The 20,182-nt window shown below is 36.2% G+C and overlaps 2 protein-coding genes across 9 annotated transcripts in view; one reads left to right on the forward strand and one right to left on the reverse strand.

The window, feature by feature from the left end:
* RB1 (RB transcriptional corepressor 1) overlaps positions 1-20,182 on the forward strand; it is a 171,970-nt gene that overhangs the window by 90,715 nt on the left and 61,073 nt on the right. The window lies entirely within an intron of this gene.
* LPAR6 (lysophosphatidic acid receptor 6) overlaps positions 17,821-20,182 on the reverse strand; it is a 32,283-nt gene continuing 29,921 nt past the window's right edge. For all 7 annotated transcript variants that reach the window (XR_008620624.2, XR_008620627.2, XR_008620625.2 and 4 more), the window contains one exon: positions 17,821-19,794. Coding sequence is in view for 3 of the 7 variants with exons in the window: in XM_055096765.2 (XP_054952740.1) it covers positions 18,072-19,109 (1,038 nt within the window). In the remaining 4 variants the exon portion in view is untranslated. The remainder of the gene's footprint in view (positions 19,795-20,182) is intronic.

Here is a 20,182-nt window from a genome sequence, read left to right on the forward strand (position 1 = left end):
TCTGTTTCTTCAACTGGGGGACCACTGGGCTGCATTCCAGTTTCTCATCTCTGGACTGTGGACCATAAACTGTCCCCAGGCAGTAAGCTGTGGCAATAATGAGGCTCACCATTTGTTTTCCTTCTCCCAGGGATTGCTGTTCTGTACTGCCTGTTGTTTATTGTGTAAAAAGAATTCTTTTATTTATGTTGTTCAGTTTTGTGGTTGTTTAAACGAATCTGGTCCCTGTTTCTTCATCAGAGCTGGCAGGGTTACTAAACGTAAGGCTTAGTGATTGATGAAGTATTTACAAATATGAAATATGTATACTTACAGAATATTTAGGGTACCATTTCCGCTTCCTTGTGTTAAATGCATCAGGTCTTCTGACTGATGCATTATACTGTTTCAGAGGGGTGCTTACTATATGGAGAACATAGAAGTACTAGTTATTAACTTTTTTTTTTGTATTAAATTTTGGTACATCACATAAACATTGAGTCTCCTTTAAATGTGTCAAATGTAGCTGACTTACTAATTGGTTCTGTCATACTCTTTTTCTGTGGTCACCAAATATTAGCAAATTTCTTCATTCAGTTACACAAGTACTTGGCCAACATACTTTTACATAAGAAAATACTTAGGATGGGCTGGCAAGATAGCCAAATAGGAACAGCTCTGGTCTGCAGCTGCTAGCGAGATCAACCCAGAAGGCAGGTGATTTCTCCATTTCCAACTGAGGTACCCGGCTCATCTCATTGGGACTGGTTAGACAGTGGATGCAGCCCACGGAGGGCAAGCTGAAGCAGGATGGGGCATCACCTCACCCGGGAAGCACAAGGGGTTGGGGAACTCCCTCCCCTAGCCAAGGGAAGCTGTGACAGACTGTGTCATGAGGAACATTGCATTCCAGCCCAGATACTATGCTTTTCCCACAGTCTTCGCAACCCACAGACCAGGAGATTCCCTTGGGTGCCTACATGACCAGGGCCCTGGGTTTCAAGCACAAAACTGGGTGGCTGTTTGGGCAGATACCGAGCTAGCTGTAGGAGTTTTCTTTCGTACTCCAGTGGTGCCTGGAACGACAGCGAGTTAGAACCATTCACTCCCCCGGAAAGGGGGCTGAAGCCAGGGAGCCAAGTGGTCTACCTCAGCGGATCCCACCCCCATGGAGCCAAGCAAGCTAAGATCCACTGGCTTGAAATTCTCGCTGCCATCACAGCAGTCTGAGGTTGACCTGGGATGGTAGAGCTAGGTAGGGGGAGGGGCATCCCCCATTACTGAGGCTTGAGTTTTCCCCTCACAGTGTAAACAAAGCCACCAGGAAGTTCGAACTGGGCAGAGCCTACCACAGCTCCCTAAATCTGCTGTAGCCAGACTGCCTTTCTAGATTCCTCCTCTCTGGGCAGGGCATCTCTGAAAGAAAGGCAGCAGCCCCAGTCAGGGGCCTATAGATAAAACTCCCATCTACCTGGGACAGAGCACGTGGGGGAAGGGGCAGCTGTGGACACATCTTCAGCAGACTTAAACATTCCTGCCTGCTGGCTCTGAAGATAGCAGCAGATCTCCCAGCACAGTGCTCAAGCTCTGCTAAGGGACAGACTGTCTCCTCAAGTGGGTCCCTGACCCCTGTGCCTCCTGACTGAGAAACACCTCCTGGCAGGAATCAACAGACACCTCATACAGGAGAGTTCCAGCTGCCATCTGGTGGGTACCCCTCTGGGACGAAGCTTCCAGAGGAAGGAACAGGCAGCAATCTTTGCTCTTCTGCAACCTCCACTGGTGATATCCAGGCAAACAGGGTCTGGAGTGGACCTCCAGCAAACTCCAGCACACCTGCAGCAGAGGGGCCTGACTGTTAGAAGGAGAACTAACAAACAGAAATGAATAGCATCAACATCAACAAAAAGGACATCCACACAGAAACCCCATTTGAAAGTCACCAACATCAAAGACCAAAGGTAGATAAATCCATGAAGATGAGGAAAAACCAGCACAAAAAGGCTGAAAATTCCAAAAACCAGAGTGCCTTTTCTCTTCCAAAGAATGACAACTCCTCCCCAGCAAGGGGAGTTTGACGAATTGACAGAAGTAGGCTTCAGAAGGTGGGTAATAACAAACTCCTCCGAGCTAAAGGACCATGTTCTAACCCAATGCAAGGAAGCTAAGAACTTTGAAAAAAGGTTAGAGGAATTGCTAACTAGAATAACCAGTTTAGAGAAGAACATAAATGACCTGACGGAACTGAAAAAACACAACACGAGGACTTTGTGAAGCATACACAAGTACCAATAGCTGAATCGATCAAGCAGAAAAAAAGGATATCAGAGATTGAAGATCAGCTTAATGAAATAAAGCGTGACGACAAGATTAGAGAAAAAAGAATGAAAAGGAATGAACAAAGCCTCCAAGAAATATGGGACTATGTGAAAAGACCAAACCTATGTTTGATTGGTGTACCAGAAAGTGACAGGGAGAGTGGAACCAAGTTAGAAAACACTCTACAGGATATTATCCAGGAGAACATCCCCAACCCAACAAAACAGGCCAACATTCAAATTCAGGAAATACAGGGAACACCACAAAGATACTCCTCAAGAAGAGCAACCCCAGGACATATATTCGTCAGATTCACCAAGGTTGAAATGAAGGAAAAAATATTAAGAGCAGCCACTGCTCAAGGAAATAAGAGAGGGCACAAACAAATGGCAAAACATTCCATGCTCATGGATGGGAAAAATTATAGCGTGAAAATGGCCATACTGCCCACAGTAATTTATAGATTCAATGCTATCCCCATCAAGCTACCTTTGGCTTTCTTCACAGAATTAGAAAAAACTACTTTAAATTTTATATAGAACCTAAAAAGAGCCCATATAGCCGAGACAATCTTAAGCAAAAAGAACAAAGCTGGAGGCATCACGCTACTTGACTTCAAACTATACTACAAGGCCACAATAATCAAAACAACATGGTACTGGTACCAAAAAAGATAAATAAACCAACGGAACAGAACAGAGACCTCAGAAATAATGCCACACATCTACAACCATCTGATCTTTGACAAACCTGACAAAAACAACCAATGGGGAAAGGATTCCCTATTTAATAAATGATATTGGGAAAACTGACTAGCCATATGCAGAAAACTGAAACTGGACCCCTTCCTTACACCTTATACAAAAATTAACTCAAAATGGATTAAAGACTTAAACATAACACCTAAAACCATGAAAACCCTAGAAGAAAACCTAGGCAATACCATTCAGGACATAGGCATGGGCAAAGACTTCATGACCAAAACACCAAAAGCAATGGCAACAAAAGCCAAAATTGATGAATGGGATCTAATTAAACTAAAGAGCTTCTGCACAGCAAAAGAAACTATCTTCAGAGTGAACAGGCAAGCTACAGAATGGGAGAAAATTTTTGCAATGTATCCATCTGACAAAGGGCTAAAGTCCAGAATCTACAAGGAACTTAAACAAATTTACAGGAAAACAAACAACCCTATCAAAAAGTGGGTGAAGGATATGAACAGACACTTCTCAAAAGAAGATATTTATGTGGCCAACAAACATATGAAAAAAAGCTCATCACCACTGGTCATTAGAGAAATGCAAATCAAAACCACAGTGAGATACCATCTCATGCCAGTTAGAATGGTGATCATTAAAGTCAGGAAACAACAGATGCTGGAGAGGCTGTGGAGTAATAGGAATGGTTTTATACTGTTGGTGGCAGTGTAAATTAGTTCAACCATTGTGGAAGACAGTGTGGCGATTCCTCAAGGATCTAGAGCCAGAAATAACATTTGACCCAGTAATCCCATTACTGAGCATATACCCAAAGGATTATAAATCATTCTACTAAAAAGAACATGCACACATATGTTTATTGCAGCACTATTCACAATAGCAAAGACTTGAAACCAACCCAAATGCCCATCAGTGGTAGACTGGATAAAGAAAATGTGGCACATATACACCATGGAACACTATGCAGCCATAAAAAAGGATGAGTTCGTGTCCTTTGCAGGGACATGGATGAAGCTGGAAACCATCATTCTCAGCAAACTAACCAGGAAGAGAAAACCAAACAACACATGTTTTCACTTATAAGTTAAAACTGAACAGTGAGAACACATGGACACATGGAGGGGAACATCACACACCGGGGCCTGTCAGGGGGTGCAGGTCTAAGGGAGGGATAGCATTAGGAAAAATACCTAATGTAGATGATGGGTTGATAGGTGCAGCAAACTACCATGGCACGCGTATACCTATGTAACAAACCTGCACGTTCTGCACATGTATCCTAGAACTTAAAGTATAATAAAAAAACAAAATATTTAAAATATATCTTTCAAATTATTTTTTCAAATTTAAATCGAGGGTCATTTTATGTATAATTTGTAATGAATAGCCCATAGTTTTAGAGTCCTGATTTATTGACAAACTTATAAACAAAATTTTAAGCTTTTTTGGTATTCTTTTGAAATGTCAAAATTGATGGGAAGCAAACACAAAAGGGAGAACAGTCTGTGGCTCTGAAAAAACCAAAAAGGATATCTGTTGTATGTTTGTATGGTGGGTCATTAACCTTTGGTGTACTTTGCAGAAGTATTTTAAGTATTTACCATTGGACATTATTTGTTTTAAGTTATATTTTGCTGAGAGCTACAACTCAGGAAGGCAAGTGAATTGTAAGATAACGATTAAGCCACATTTAACACTTTTTAAAAGCATGGGCCAGGACAATGAAGCAGTATGATGCCATATATACTTTTACACAACAGCCATGCTAATATAATGATAAAGCAATTATGCTATATTTTTAAAAGCTTCTCATGAATTACCTAAAATAACCATGTATTTACTTTTCTTTGCCAGAAAGAGGAAACATTTTATTTTAATTAAAAAAATATTCAATTCTGAAAACATAGCTAAAGCTTTAACCTTTCTCACTCTGACCCAATGTATTCCTAATATAGCTTTGCCCTTGACTTCCACAGCTAAATACTAGTTTCTCAAGTGATTTAGGAGACTTGACTTCATTATTCAAAACTGAAATTATTTAGCTTGTTCTAAATGCAACTTTGCTTCCCACTATGTCTATTTTTCCATTACTTTTCAAATCATCTGGGCTTAAATACTGAGCATTTTCTCCTTTTCTTTCTCAATAGTTTGATAGAGTCCTGTAATTTTTTTTTAAAGCTGTCTCTCATATTTATTATATTATTATTTTAATATACTTCATTACACTTCCCTAGAACAGATCATCAGCTCTCTTTAAGTAATTTGTCTGAGGTCACCCAGTTGGCATTTGAACTCATATTGGTTTGATTCCAAATTCCATACTGGTTTCTAGTAAAGGTCTCTGTCACTGTACTACATTATTTCTGTGAAATCATTCATGCTGTTTTTATTACCTCTATAATATATAGTCAGGCATATGGGACAGTATAAAGGGAGCAATACAAATAGTAAGTTAATTTTATTCTAAGTGAAAGCATAATATGTATGTGTATTTTTTATCCTGAGTAACAAGGGAAGTGTTTTGCCTAGGAGCTAATAAGTAACAAGAAAGGGAAAAGTAACATTTGTTGACTAGCTCCTTTGTGCAGTGCACTGTGACTATTGGTCTGACTTATTCCTCAGGAAGAAGGATTAAAAGAAGACTTTACAAAAATGAGCAAACTATATTATAAAAGTAAATGCTAGTATGCATATATGTTTCATTCATGCAACTCCTAGAAATGAGACTTTACTATAAGTGTTTTCAGAATCCACAATAATTTAGGTTGAAATTAGGTATTTGGATCAACTTTCAAGGGAAGGGGTGAGAATGAGGTGAAATAGACATCTAGATTGTTTTCGTAGACTGAAACATTGGACCTGAGGTTTTTGTTGTTGTTTTACTCTTTCTCTGTTTTTAGTAAAAGATTCCAGGTATGCCTAAAGTCATCTTCTATACGAATGCAAAAATGTAACGACAAAGATGGGAAAATAAAAGAAGGCAATATCTTAGGAATAAATATTTTATAGTGACATTATTTTTCTGCTAGTGAACTAATAATCTACAAAAATTTTAAGATAGATAAGCAGAAAGAATACAAACAAAAAAAAGATAGTAATTTAATTCATATGAATAATCATCCACTGAAATGTAGCAAGGATATGCTACATATGAAATGTAATTAGATGATTGCTTAAAGATCTAGGAATATAAGCTCAATGTAATAAAATAACTTTCTTCTTCATCATTGTTAAGGATTAATAAGGCATTAAATGGGTTTTCATGTGGGTCCTCATATGTTAAAAAGGACAACAATAAGAAAATCTAAAGAAACTGAGATAACTTATAAATCAATGCAGGTATTCTGTGTTAAATGCTTATGTAAGCCTGAGTTCTTCATCCAGATCTGTTTATGATTTTAAACATAAAATCATTTTCATTTCTAAACCTTTGCTCAAGTAACTTGTAGTACCTGAGTCCTATGTCTGATCCCTAAGTCTATTCTTTTCTCTATGTATCTATACCCTTCTTTAATTTTAAAACACTCTGACATATGAAAAAATGCCAGAGTTTACTGTAGAGAAATATTCATAACTTGTCTATTCATGTCACTCCTCCCCACCACACCATCCATATTATACACATTACCCATTCTCTTTGTTCATTAATTGGCAAAAGGGACTAAGAAATTCAAGGATGTCCAAAAATAAAAAACAAACAAAAATCTAACAACTCAGGAATGTCCTGTAGGTAGCTCATAGAAACTTAGTTTAGGAAGTAGTGCTCATCACTTGCCTACTTCTTTGGAAGTTTGTCTGGTAATTATACAGACCAGCATCAAAATAACTCTCATTTATGTGTGTGACATTTCAGTGTAGAAGTAATAATAGGTAATGTTTTTGCATATGTCCTATTATAGGTACTGTTAAAAGTGCTTCAGTGTATTAACTCATAACTTCTCACAACTCTATGAAATAGATTCTGTCATCACTGTTTCACAGATGGAGAAACTTTCCTGTGTCCACAAAACTGGTTGGTGACAGAGCCAGAATTTTAACTCAGGCTATCTGGTTCCAGAGACTATACTTTTAGCCTCTATGTTGCCTTTTAGTGTATATTAGTTTACTGTTTGGTATGTGCATTGTCATGATTAGTTTATTTGCTCATGTTTTATCTGTGTTTGTATTTTTGTGTTTGTGAGTGTTACTATGCTATGGCAAAAAGGGCCTAGACTTTGAATTAGCGGATCTTACTTAATATTCACAGAAGCCTGGAAGTGTAAACATTGCTATCCCTATTTTATAGATAAAGAGACCTGAGGTCCAGAGATGTCATGTAACTTGCTTTGGTGTGGTTCTGAGCAAATTATGTCTCTGTATCTCAGGTTTCCTTGTATGTAAAATAGGGATAACTTTCAGTTGTTGTGAGGAATAAATGAGCATTTATGAGAATAGTAATTAGAAACATAACAATTAATTGTTAGTACCCTTCATTCCTTTTCCTCTGCTATACAGTGATTTCATAAGAACAGAGAACCGAGGATTCAGTTACACAGTATTAACCTGTTTATCTTGGCTTACTATAAGTACAGAGAATTTTTCTCTTCTCTTGAGGCACCCCTCCTCCCCCATCACCTTCTCAAAATGGAAAAAGTTCAGGGGGAAAAGGCATCATGGGACTCCAGCATTGTTAAGTATGGGCAGTGTTCACTGTTATATTACAGTTGGAATTTGTTATGTTGCTTTAGTTATGAATCATGTCAGTAATTACCCTGAGGGTGGTGTTAGTTCACTATTCAAGTACAAACAAGAAGGGAAGTAGCAATGGTAGAAGAATAGCTAGGACATACTCTCTGTACCTAACCTGTGGGATGGAAGCACATATACTCTTATTCAGAGAATTTTATAAAGAGTCATGATGTTAGATAATTACTTGAATTTAGTTTTAGAATTTTCAGTTTGTAAACTTACAGTCAAATCTTAACTGGAATTGTGAGGAAGGGCTCTAGAATTCTGGATATGCAAGAAACAAAGAAGAGAAATAGGAGAAATCGATCCTAATTAGTGTGGCTTCTGAATTTCTGCAGCAAAATAAAAGGCTGTTATTAATTATTGAGTTTACTAAAATTTTAGAACTACTCTAAGGCAATTATGCTTCAATCATCTAAGCTTACTTACCTTTAATTATAAAATAGAACAACTTTTTGGCATTTCATTTTTCCAAATATTTATAGCATGTTTTAAAAACTCTGAACTGTCACGACCCAGTCTGTTTCAACATACACATTTGTGGTCCTTGGTGTTGTTACTAATTTACTTAATTGGTTCTTCATATTTTCAGCTTTTCTCAGAAATGGCCAAATATCAAAGGTATTTTTGGTGTCTTCCTGTAAGTGCTAGATTTAGAACATGATAAGGAAACGTAGAATAGGAAACAGCTGGATTTGTTTCTTAGCCTTTTCAAAAAAGCCTTTTCTTACTTTGCTAAGTTTCAGTGGTTCTTATCTCCACTAAATATAACAACAAATTTATCTTTAAGGTTTTGATTATATTCCTTAAGAATTCTTCAAAGACTAACATAAATCTGTCTTGCTATCTTTTAAGTCTGGTCATTTTATCATTATGCCCTTTTCTTATTTTAAGATAATTTAATTGTCTAAAAGTTTTTAAATTTACATATTAAGTAATGATAGTTTTTATATTAGGTTTTATCATTTAGTTTTTTTCTTTTAAACATTAAGATGAAAAAGGTGGAGAAGTGAAATTACTTGTCTTTTACATGAGTCATAAACAAAAATGAACATAGGATACACTAATCCAATACTGAACTTACTATCTGTTCTTGAAAATATAATTTTTTTGCATTATCTTTTTCATAGGAATATCGGACACCTTTAATAGTATACACTTTTAGATTGGCATCTGATTTAGTTGAACCCACATATTTTAACGGGGTCTTCTGAAAATAAACTTTTGCACATTTCAGTTCCAATGAAGAACAAATGGCCTGGGGAAGGGATGGAGAGTGGTAAAGAATTCCCTTGTAGAAAACCTTTTTTTTTTTTAAACAGATGAGTCTCACTCTGTTTTCCCAGGCTGGAGTGCAATGACACAATCATAGCTCACTGAAGCCTTGAACTCTTGGGCTCAAGTGATCCTCCCACCTCAGCCTCCCTAGTAGATGTGACTACAGGTGTGAGCCAACACACCCAGCTAATTTTTTTTATTCTTTGTAGAGACGGGGTCTTGCTGTTGCCCAGGCTGGTCTCAAACTCCTAGACTCAAGTGATCCTATTGCTTTGGCTTCCCAAAGTGCTGGGATTAGTCATGAGCTGCCACTCTTGGCCTACAGAAACTATTTATATGTGTCTTTTGCTTTATTTTTCTTTAAATGCAGGTCCATTTTTTCCCCTTGTTTTAGGTAGCTAAGATTATATTGAATCATGTGTGTTTCAGTCTTTGTCATCTCAGGAAGTCTTATGAGACCACAACATAAAGTATAGTAATTTTTGTCCAATAATTTTGGCCATTAGCAAAAATTACCTATATGACATATAAATCAAATGGTATAATTTTTTAGTGCTAAGTCTTAAGTAGTATTCATTTTTATTTAAATAAATTGCTTCTGTTCATAAAGTACTATATATAAAACCTTTTTACCTTTTTTGTATATAAAACCTATGATTCATAGGTTTTATGTCCTATTAAAATATGAGCTAACAATAATTGGTAAAATTAGTTGGAAAATTATCAGTTTTAAAAGAAAATTAAATTGAAGGTTATGTTGTTAGTAATTTAAAGGTCTCCTGTGTTTTGATGTAAAAACACTATTTTTTAGCAGCAGTAAAAGGGCTTAAGTAGTATGACTTTTTGTGTAACTTGGATTGTGCAATTGCTTTTAAAAATGAAACTATTTCTCATTTATAATGAGATAATGGAACTCAGTGTATCGGAAGAGCAGACTGAACACACACTTCTACCTCCTTTCTCCCCGCAAACCCTACAGAAGTGACAAAAAAGACACATATCACAGGGGAGTGAAACCCAGCAGTACTCAGACTGTGAAGCAGAAAAACTGTGGAGGGAAGTGGAGGAGTTGATTCTTTTTTTTAGTATAAAAAATAAATGATGAGTGTATTGTGGATACAATAAAGTAGAGAAAACCACAGCACACAACACCCCCAGGAAAGGGGACTGGTGGAAGTGGGAGTCTTAGAGAGCCCCCAAGCTCAAAGTAGCAGATACAGAGAGTGGGGCAATAATCAGGAAGATTTTCTAAAGTGCTGTTTGGCAATGGTCCTCAAACTTGAGCATGCATCAAAATTACCAGGAGGGCTTGTTAAAACACATATTACAGATTGCTGGGCCCAGTCACAAAGTTTCCAGTGTAGGGTCCAAGAATTTGTATTTCTGATATGTTTCCAGGTGATACTGATGCTGCTGGTCTGGGTACTACACTTTGTGAGCAACATTTTAAGAACATGAAACACCTGGACCAGTCCCCCATCTAAGGCCATGCCAGCCTATGAGAATAAAAAAAATGCACCTCTGTAGTCCCAGCTACTTGGGAGGCTGAGGTGGGAGGATTGCTTGAGCCTGGGAAGTTGAGGCTGCAGGGAGCCGTGACTGTGCTACTGCATTCCAGTCTGGGTGACAGAATGAGACACTGTCTCAAAGAAAAACGAAAAAAAAGCACCTTCCTCTTTACTAATGAATTATAAAAAGATGCCGTCCGGACACAGCAACCCTAAGCTTGGTATGCAGAGTTTAGGCTGAAGCCCCATGCTGTTGTGCAGTGCATAAACTATACAGATACAAGCCTGCGCCCACCTTCAAATTTTGTGTACACTTACAGACACAGGGCTAGGGTTTCCTGATGGTGCCAAAGAGAGAAGCAGAACAGAAATTGAAGTAAACCCAGACTTCTGTAACAGACCTAAAGAAAAAGAAATAGGAAAGGCAGTTCTTCCTAGGAGGAAAATACAACAAAGTATTGTACTGGTAGGTTATGTAGTTCCTTACTTTGGTATTTTCAGGTACCTCAGTTCAGTATTTATTCATTACCATAAGAAAGACCAGAGGAAATGGAGGAGAGAAAATAATAAAAAAGAACAGAAAAAAAAATTCCAAAACTAATGAAAACCAGGGGGCTTCAGATGGAAAGGGCCCATAGTGCCAAGCATGATGAATGAATGTGGATACTTTTTTTTTTTTTTATGACAGTCTCGCTCTGTCGCCCAGGCTGGAGTGCAATGGTGTGATCTCCGCTCACTGCAACCGCTGCCTCCTAGGTTCAAACGATTCTCCTGCCTTAGCCTCCTGAGTAGCTGGGATTACAGGCACGAGACAACACGCCCAGATAATTTTTGTATTTTTTGTAGAGACGGGTTTTCACCATGTTGGTTAGCCTGATCTTAAACTCCTGACATCGTGATCCGCCTGCCTCGGCCTCCCAAAGTGCTGGAATTATAGGTGTGAGCCACCCCACCCAGCAAAAAATTCAGAATTCTAAAGATAATGAGAAAATTATAAAAGCTTCCAGAGAGAAAAAGTAAGCTATTTTAGGGGAATGAGATCCAGATCAGCACAGAAGTTCTCAGTAGGAATACTGGATATTTTATAACCTAAAATTTGTCAAATATGACAGCAAAATGAAATTTGGAAATGCAAGGACTCAGAATGTTTATCTTTTGACTGCCCTTTTGAAATGAAATTACTAGGGAATATGCTTTAACAAAATGAAAAAAGAATCCACAAAAGGGAAATCATAAGACCTAATAAAAAAACTGTCACACCAGAGCAGAGAGAAAAATGCAAAAAAATCCTACGATGCAACAAGCCCAGAAAATGTTTGTTCCGCATGAGAAATCAGATAGTTTCATAAAGAATGCCTTCAACAACAAAATGGTTTCTTTTAACAATTGTATAACCTCATCTAAATGGTGGGAATTTAACAAATACAGTTTAAAGTTGATAAATCAAGTAATAAGAGTAATAATGAATTTGTGTATTAACGAAAGAAAATTTGCCTTTTTTCCTCGGGCTTTTGAAGAATTTTAAGATTCATTCTAATTATTGAGACCAATTATGTGCCAGACACTAAAATAAATGAAGTTCTAGGGTGTTTTTCCCCCATCCTTGTTGGCCCATAGTTTTGACTGCATATAACAGGAGATGGCATGCACAGCCCACAGACCATAAATTTTGTTGTAACACAGCCACTTTATTCATTTATATATTGTCTGTGGCTGCTTTTGCACTGCAGTACAGAGTTGAGAAGTTGCAGCCAGAAAGTAGAGCCTGCAAACCGAAAATATTTACTATCTACTCCTTGAGAAGAAAGTTTGTCAATACCCGATATAAAGCATTAACATGTTTCCCAAAGTCGTAACTATACAAAAAGGTATAATCTGAAAAATGTCATATTCTTTGATATTCCTTCTATCCCATTTCCAACCCCACCCTTGTTTTTGGTTTATCTTTCCTGTGTTTCTTTTTATAAAAATAAGCAGGTATGCACGTTTTATTTTGCCTTTTTCTTATACAAAAGGTGGCATACTATGTGTGCTCTTTTATGCTTTTTTTTCATTTAACACTACCTTCTTGAAGTCATTCCATATCAATTTATAGAGATATTTCTCATTATTACAGCTGCATAGTACTGTATTTTGTATATATACTACAGTCTGTTCAACTAGTTTTCTATGATTGGACATCTAGGTAGTTTCCAGTATTTTGCAATTTCAACTATTACCACAATAAATAACTGTGTGTGTGTGTGTGTGTGTGTGTGTGTGTATATGTATGTATGTATGTGTGTGTTATGTAATTGAAATTGTGTCTTGAGGATCAATACCTAGAAGTAAGAATGCTGGGTCAAAGGGTTAATGTGTGTGTGTATGTGTGTGTTAGATATTGCCAAATCCCATCCATAAGGTTTGTACTATTTTTCATTCCCACCGGAAATGTATGAAGGTAGCAATTTCTCCATGACTGCTACTGTCCAAATTTTGCCAAGTAATGACATTAAAATATTCTTCTCATCTATTATCACCATCATTTAAAAAAGAATTTCTCCCATTTTAATAAAGGAGAAAGGACAAATCAGAAAAAAAGGATAAGAAGAGCCCTTTAAATTGTATAAATATAGTTCTTGTTGTGATTATTTTTCTTTTCTTGCTGAAGACAAATGCATCTCTACCCTGTATCAGACGAATCTTTATTTGATCATGTCTCCCCTACCTTGAAATTCTTGAGGACTTTCCACAGCTTCTCAGCACTTAACGTGGTCTTAACATGGCATATAAGTACGTGTAAGACGTTAGCCCTATTTCTCCAGCCACTTTGAATGTTTTAATTCTTTCAGTATCCAAGTTCTCTCCCACAGGGCCTTTGCCTGTGGTGCTTGCCTTGCCACCATTAAGTAACTAGACAAGTAAAAACAAAGAAACTGGGTTCAGCCAGGTGCAGTGGCCTGCACCTGTAGTCCCAGCTGCTTGAGAGGCTGAGGTGGGAAGATTGCTTGAGCCCAGGTATTCAAGTCCAGCCTGGGCAATATAGCAAGACCTCATCTTTCTATTAAAACAAACAAACAAACAGGGTTCTTACCCTGGCGCTACATTAATTTGTTATGTGACATTGTGTCTGTTGTTTAGTCTTACAGTTCCTCAGTTTCCCCAGCCTAAGGTGTAGTTACATCAGATGACCATCAGGCCCTTTCTGTTCTAAGTTGTGAATGTTCCAGAAGCCATTTTGATAGGACGATAGTGGAACTTAGCACATTTACCCCATGGCTATTAACTGTAACTCTGCTGTAAGTATACAACACATAATTGTTTCTTACAATTATTTATTTTTAAAAATCACTTGAAATCTATTATGAGTAAACCAAGTTTTGAGAAAACTGATTATTAAATTTTTGAATTATACCCCTTCTGGGGCTCTATCTTTTGAATTCTGTTTTTAACACTGCTTTTCCAATGAAAGAGGTAATTTTCTACCCTTTTAAGAGGTTATTGTAGTAAATCTTTTGGGAGCAGGAAGACAGGAAGGTAGGAGAGGCTTAACACTATCATTTTAAGGTAATAAAAAAGAGAGAGAAGTTTGCCTGGTGTTAATCTCCTGTTCATTTATTATCTGATCTGTTGCCTTGTTTAATTGACATTCTTTGTACTTTTATAAAACTGTCTGACATCAAGTAAAAATGATAAAGAGAGAAAATAGAAATTTGAGAATTAGAGATTTTAGGAGTTATGTACATGCTGATCTCTGGAAAATATTGCTAAATAAGTAATGCTGTTGATCATTAAATACTCTGGTCGGTTTAGATATTAATGTGTTCTACATTCTTAAGTTTGTTCATTAGTCCTTTTTAATTTGTAATTTATTTCTTAGAAGCCATGTTATAAATGGGTAATTCAGTTTTCAGGAAAGCCCCAAAAAGCTTTTTAAAAAGTTTGTTTTTGGAGTCTTTAAGATTTCATCCCTGCCTAAGCACTGTTTATAAAATTGTTTCTACACAAAAATTTGTTCACAACTAAGAACATTTGTGACATCCAGAGTTGGACTGGCATTTAGGCACGAAAAAAGTTTAGGTGCTGGAAGGTAGTAATGCTTCTTCTTGGAAATAGTAATTTAATATATTGACAAAGGACAAAATACTTGGTTCATCAGGTGTCCAAAATTGTAGGACCAAAAAGCAATTGCTTCAGATTCTTGATAACTATGTACCATTCATGAACCAAATGTTTCTCGGATGGGAATATGAAGTTTGCTCCATTTTCTATTTTATATTTCTCAATTTAGTGACTAATTTCTTTAAATACCAATATCTATAATTAAGATTTCTATTTCCAATTTACTTTTCAGCATTTTGAATGTAGAATATTAAGGTTCATTGATAGCTCCTTAAGTAGTGTCTTCAGTTTAATTTTCTGTGAATATATTATGTATAATACATATATTTTTATGCTTTTTAAAATAAACTAGGTACTTGATATTTTCTCAGTAAAGATGATTTCTAAGTTCAGAAATTATTAGGATGCTGGAAAGCCATTTTTCCACACCTGAAAAATTTTCTCAGCTTACTGTGTTCCTTTGAAGGGAGTTAATGTGGGAAGGAAGATTAGTCAAATCATCTACCATTTTATGAAAATGTTAATAACAGTGGGCACAGTTTTTGTAGGGGGGCTTAGTGCTATCATTTTCAGGTAATCAAAAGTAAAATCATCAGAGTTCTAATATTAATATAGGTTTTTCTGAATAAAGGGGGAAGGGAAGAGAAAACCCTCAGAATATATGACTTACCACAAAGTACAACACTAGCAAAGGAAAATAAATTTTGTTCTGGTACACTTTTTTTCCATAGTTCTAGATGAGAAAACCATGTTTGTTATGTGTTATGTATTGCTTTATGAAGAATCTTACAAAACTTTTGATTCATTTGTCTTCCTGTTGACAAGAGACACCAAAAAGTTTCTTTATGAACATAGTAATAACAACTATTTAATGACTGTTTTACTTGCATTTTAAAGTTATATTCATGTTTTATGATCTTGCCTTAAGTTGAGATCTTTAAGCTGAGGAGAGTTCTGAGAAATCTCAAAGTTATACAGTTCTCCACCCCTTTCCCCCAGATCAGTAGATTGGTAGTTGCTTCTCAACTCAGTATGTTTAAGAAAGAGTGTATTTTTATTTACTGAAGTGTAATATCAAATAAAGGAATTTCAGGTCAATGGAAGAAAACACATTTATATTATGTATATACTTCTCTTGGGATATAAAGGACCATGGTTAGTATCTTCACTAGTTTTTTGGGTTTTTTTCTTTTCTCTTTTTTTTTTTTTTTTTTTTTTTTGAGATAGGATCTTGCTCTGTTGTCCATGCTGGAGTACAGTGGTGTGATCATATCTCACTCTAACTTGGAACTCCTGGGCTGAAGGCATTAAAGATGTATTTTGCTTTAGGTTTATCTAAAGGAAACCATGGATCCCTAAAGAAAACCCCCCACTGTTATTTTATTGAAAATGGGTTTACCTGTCTAGCAAATGATTGTGATTTTTCTGAAATCATTACACCTCAAACCCAGAGAACAGCAAAAATCAAATTTATGTCTTAAAAGAGTTTTTTGTCCAAGTTGTATTGAGGACTTGAAAGATTAAGACAGTAGAAATCAGATAGGTTGGATGCTGAATTTAATTACATGTCCTTTTTCTTAAATAGAAGGCATTCTTTTTTAGTTAACTTTGGAGAACTGCTTGATTTTTTTTTTTTTTTTTTTTGAGATGGAGTCTCGCTCTGTCACCCGGCTGGAGTGCAGTGGCGAGATCTTGGCTCACTGCAACCTCCGACTCCTGGGTTCAAGCGATTCTCCTGCCTCTGCCTCCCGAGTAGCTGGGACTACAGGCATGTGCCACCACACCCAGCTAATTTTTGTATTTTTAGTAGAGACGGGGTTTCACCATGTTGGCCAGGAGGGTCTTGATCTCTTGACCTTATGATCCACCCGCCTCAGCCACCCAAAGTGCTAGGATTACAGGTGTGAGCCACCGTGCCCGGCCTGAATTTTTTTAAAAAAGGAATATGTTGGATAATAAAAAAGTTTTAGTGTACTTGGTACTTTTTTTCTAAAGTATACCTCAGAGCCAGACCTATTTTATGTTTAGTGAAATGAAAATATAGTTTTGTTTAGTTATTTGGCCTTGTAGTTTTGTTACTTTATAATGTAAGGAACTGTGTCCTTAATTAATCATTTTGACGTACAATAACATCTTGCCTACTTGAAATGATGTTTTGAACTTCCCAATATTTGGCTTAAAATGGCCAGAAGAGTGAAGGAAAAGAAAATATTTACAGTCATGCATCACGTAATAGCATTTTGGTCAATGACCGCATAAACGATGGTGGTCTCATAAGATTATCATACTATATTTTTACTGTACCTTTTCTGTGTTGAGATGTATTTAGATACACAAGTACCATTATTTTACAGTTGCCTACCGTATTCTTTACAGTAGCATGCTGTATAGGTTTGTAGCCTAGAAGCAATAGGGTGTACCATATAAGCCTAGGTGTGTAAGTGTATACCTTCTAGAGTTGTGTAAGTACACACTGTGATGTTTGCACGACATAATTACCTAAGCAAGCATCATAAGCAACACGTGACAGTATATTACTTTCTAAATGCCAAGTACTATATTTCACTATCTCTGATGTTTCTCTGACCTAACATACTTAAAACATAAGTTCTTGACTGTGATGTAAATGCACCTTTAAAATGTACCTCTGGTAGTATTTTATTTTTTTGCTAAGTAAAAACTTAGCAAAATGACATTTTATTAGTTTTCTCCCTCTCAATTTTTGTGGCATATATCATTTTGAAATTGGGTGCGTTATATACAGAAAATCAAAATAGTAACTTCAAAGCATACCATATAGATAGCATCTGCTTTCTACAAATTGCCTACACAGACCAAACTCCCAAAATGTTATCAGTGTGTTACTGCTCAAGATCTTCCAACAATGTTAATATGTCATCATTTCTACAGAAGACTACATTTTTAGTTATACATATATTTTAAAATACTCCCAAAACATTTATTTCAAATTACTCATCTTTCTCATTTGTTAATCATAGTTTAAGAAATATGATTAGTAGTTTTAATTCAAAATAAAAATGGTATGTTGAATAAAATATTACGTATTTAAACTTATATAAATTAGTATAAAATAATTTAGTAAATTAAATCATTTAATATAAAAAGGAATTCAAGGACATTACAGATTGGCACCACATAATTTAAATCAGTCACTTTTAGACACTAAATAACTTTAAGAGATTTTTTTTAATGAAGGAACAAATCAAAATGGCTCAGAAAAATCAGATGGAGTGGATACACAAATAAAATACATGTTAATGCTTAACACATTGAATACAAATTTTCTTTATACTAAAGACTTTAAAATGTCCATGTGTTAATTTCTTTTGGAGGTGGAAAAATAGTTTGTCCAAAAAGACACTTTTCACAGTTGAAGGAACTTGAAAGTTCTGTCCCAGTGAGTCCTAATGGTTTTATTTCAGGCAGCAGATTCATTGTCAAATATCTTACTTTTTAAGGTCTGTAGGTTATGCTGAATAAAATTCTCTGCACCATGAACTTCAGAGAATCTGAAGTCACTTCTCCTGACAGACCAGTTTTTCATTTTTATTGAATTCTGAATTGTGTCCGATGTAAAGTAGTAAACTATAGGGTCAAAACAACAGTTGGAAACAGCAATACAGAGAGTGATTGGGTACATTGTCCTTACTGCTGCCACTACTGAGCAATTAACAAATGTTTGTGTTCTCACAAGAGAATATAAAATAAGATTGATATTGTAAGGAACAAAACAGAAACAGAATATGATCAAATGTACAAAAATCATTTTTAAAACCTTAGTTTTGTTTATTTTGCTTCTACTTAATGTAACAGGTTTGGTTAAAGTTTTTAGCACCATACTAGAACAAGTTACATTTAAAATTAGAGGAATAAAAAATCCCACTATTTCGATGAAAATTACAATCCTTGAGAGATATGTTTTCCATGTGGCTTCTGGAAAATTTTCAAAGCAGGCTTCTGAGGCATTGTTACCCTGAGAGTGGGTAGACTGAACAAAAACGGCGGGTGCACTTCCTCCGATCACAGTTAACCACACGCCAGTGCAAACAATCTTTGCATTTCTTTTGGTTCTTAGAGTCTTTGACTTAAATGGGTAGACAATTGCCAGAAATCGATCTACACTAATACAGGTTAAGAACAGAATGCTTCCGTACATGTTGGTATAAAACAGCATCACAGAAATCTTACAAAGTAAATCTCCAAATGGCCAATTCCGTGTTGTGAAGTAAAAAATCCTGAAGGGTAAAGTAAAAACAAAAAGCAAGTCTGACATTGCCAAGTTAATCATGTAAGTTGTAGTTTCATTTCGGACTTTGAGGACGCAGATGAAAATGTATATGGCAACACAATTGGATATTAACCCAAGCACAAACACCATGCTGAACATGCACCCATACAAAGTGTACTTAAAGGAGTCATTATAGAAGCAGTGGGAGCTGTTAACGCTTACCATCATAAAGGCACGTCCAATTTTCAGTTTGGAAGCACTTTCATCAGCTGCAGTCTCCTTTGGGATTCAGATTATAACCTCTATAACCTCCAATTTATTTGCAAATTATCTGGATCTTTGGATGGTTTTATAAATATTTCCTTTTTCTCAGAAATACCCAAAAGAAACATGAAATTTGTTGCTGTAAAATTTCCGCTGGGTTCTTCAACAGGAAAATATTTTCATTTGTTAGTCTTTAGAAAATCCATGAATTCCAAGGCTCAGTTAACTGACGAGCAACCTTTAAAAAATACAGTCAACGAGGCCAACCCATAGGATTATAAATTTAAAGAAAAGCTGTGATCTGTGACCAGAATGAAACCACTTGTCTTCCAAACTTGTATTTCAGTAGTCAAGATGAATACTCCAAAGTTAATGTTTCTTTATGCCTCAGAATGTTAAGCTTAAGTTATCAATCTTATTTTCTTTTCAGTGCAGAGTTTCAGAGACTTAAACATTCCCAATTTGTCCCATTTTACTTCTTGCTTCTTTTAAATGAAGTTTTCCTTTTTTGTTTTCCTGCAGTGGATCCCAGATTGTGGGTAAGCAGAAGAGTCTTTTAAAGATTCCGAAATAAATTCCCAAGCTTGTTAGCGCTTGTTGAATTGAGGCCTTTTCCTCAGTTGCCAGTTGTATCTTGAGGTCGCTTTCTCTGAAGTGAAAAAGAAAGGCTTCCTAGATTTGTAATATGACATCACAGGAAGAAGAGGCTGGGTTTGGACAAAGAAACTTTCAGCCCAGTTTGTTTGCACTTCCTTTAATCTGATAATGTGTCTGCTGGGAATATACCTAGGAGGCTTGCAAATGGTCACTGGCTGTTGAACTGCGTGGTCTGCTCATTAACTCTTTTTATGTGGAAATGCCTTCTGCGGTGCTGGCAACCTCTCAGAGTTGTTTTGATTTGTTTCAGTAGTAATAATTGAAAGAAAAAAATCACTATTCAGCCTGTTCTCTTATTCGATTGTTTTCGTGTTTGGGATATGACAATTTAGAAAAGAAAATGTGTATGGGTGTGTATTTAAAATTGAAATTGTTAGTGA

Source organism: Pan paniscus, chromosome 14 (genome assembly GCF_029289425.2).
Source record: "Pan paniscus chromosome 14, NHGRI_mPanPan1-v2.0_pri, whole genome shotgun sequence".
NCBI lineage: Eukaryota > Metazoa > Chordata > Mammalia > Primates > Hominidae > Pan > Pan paniscus.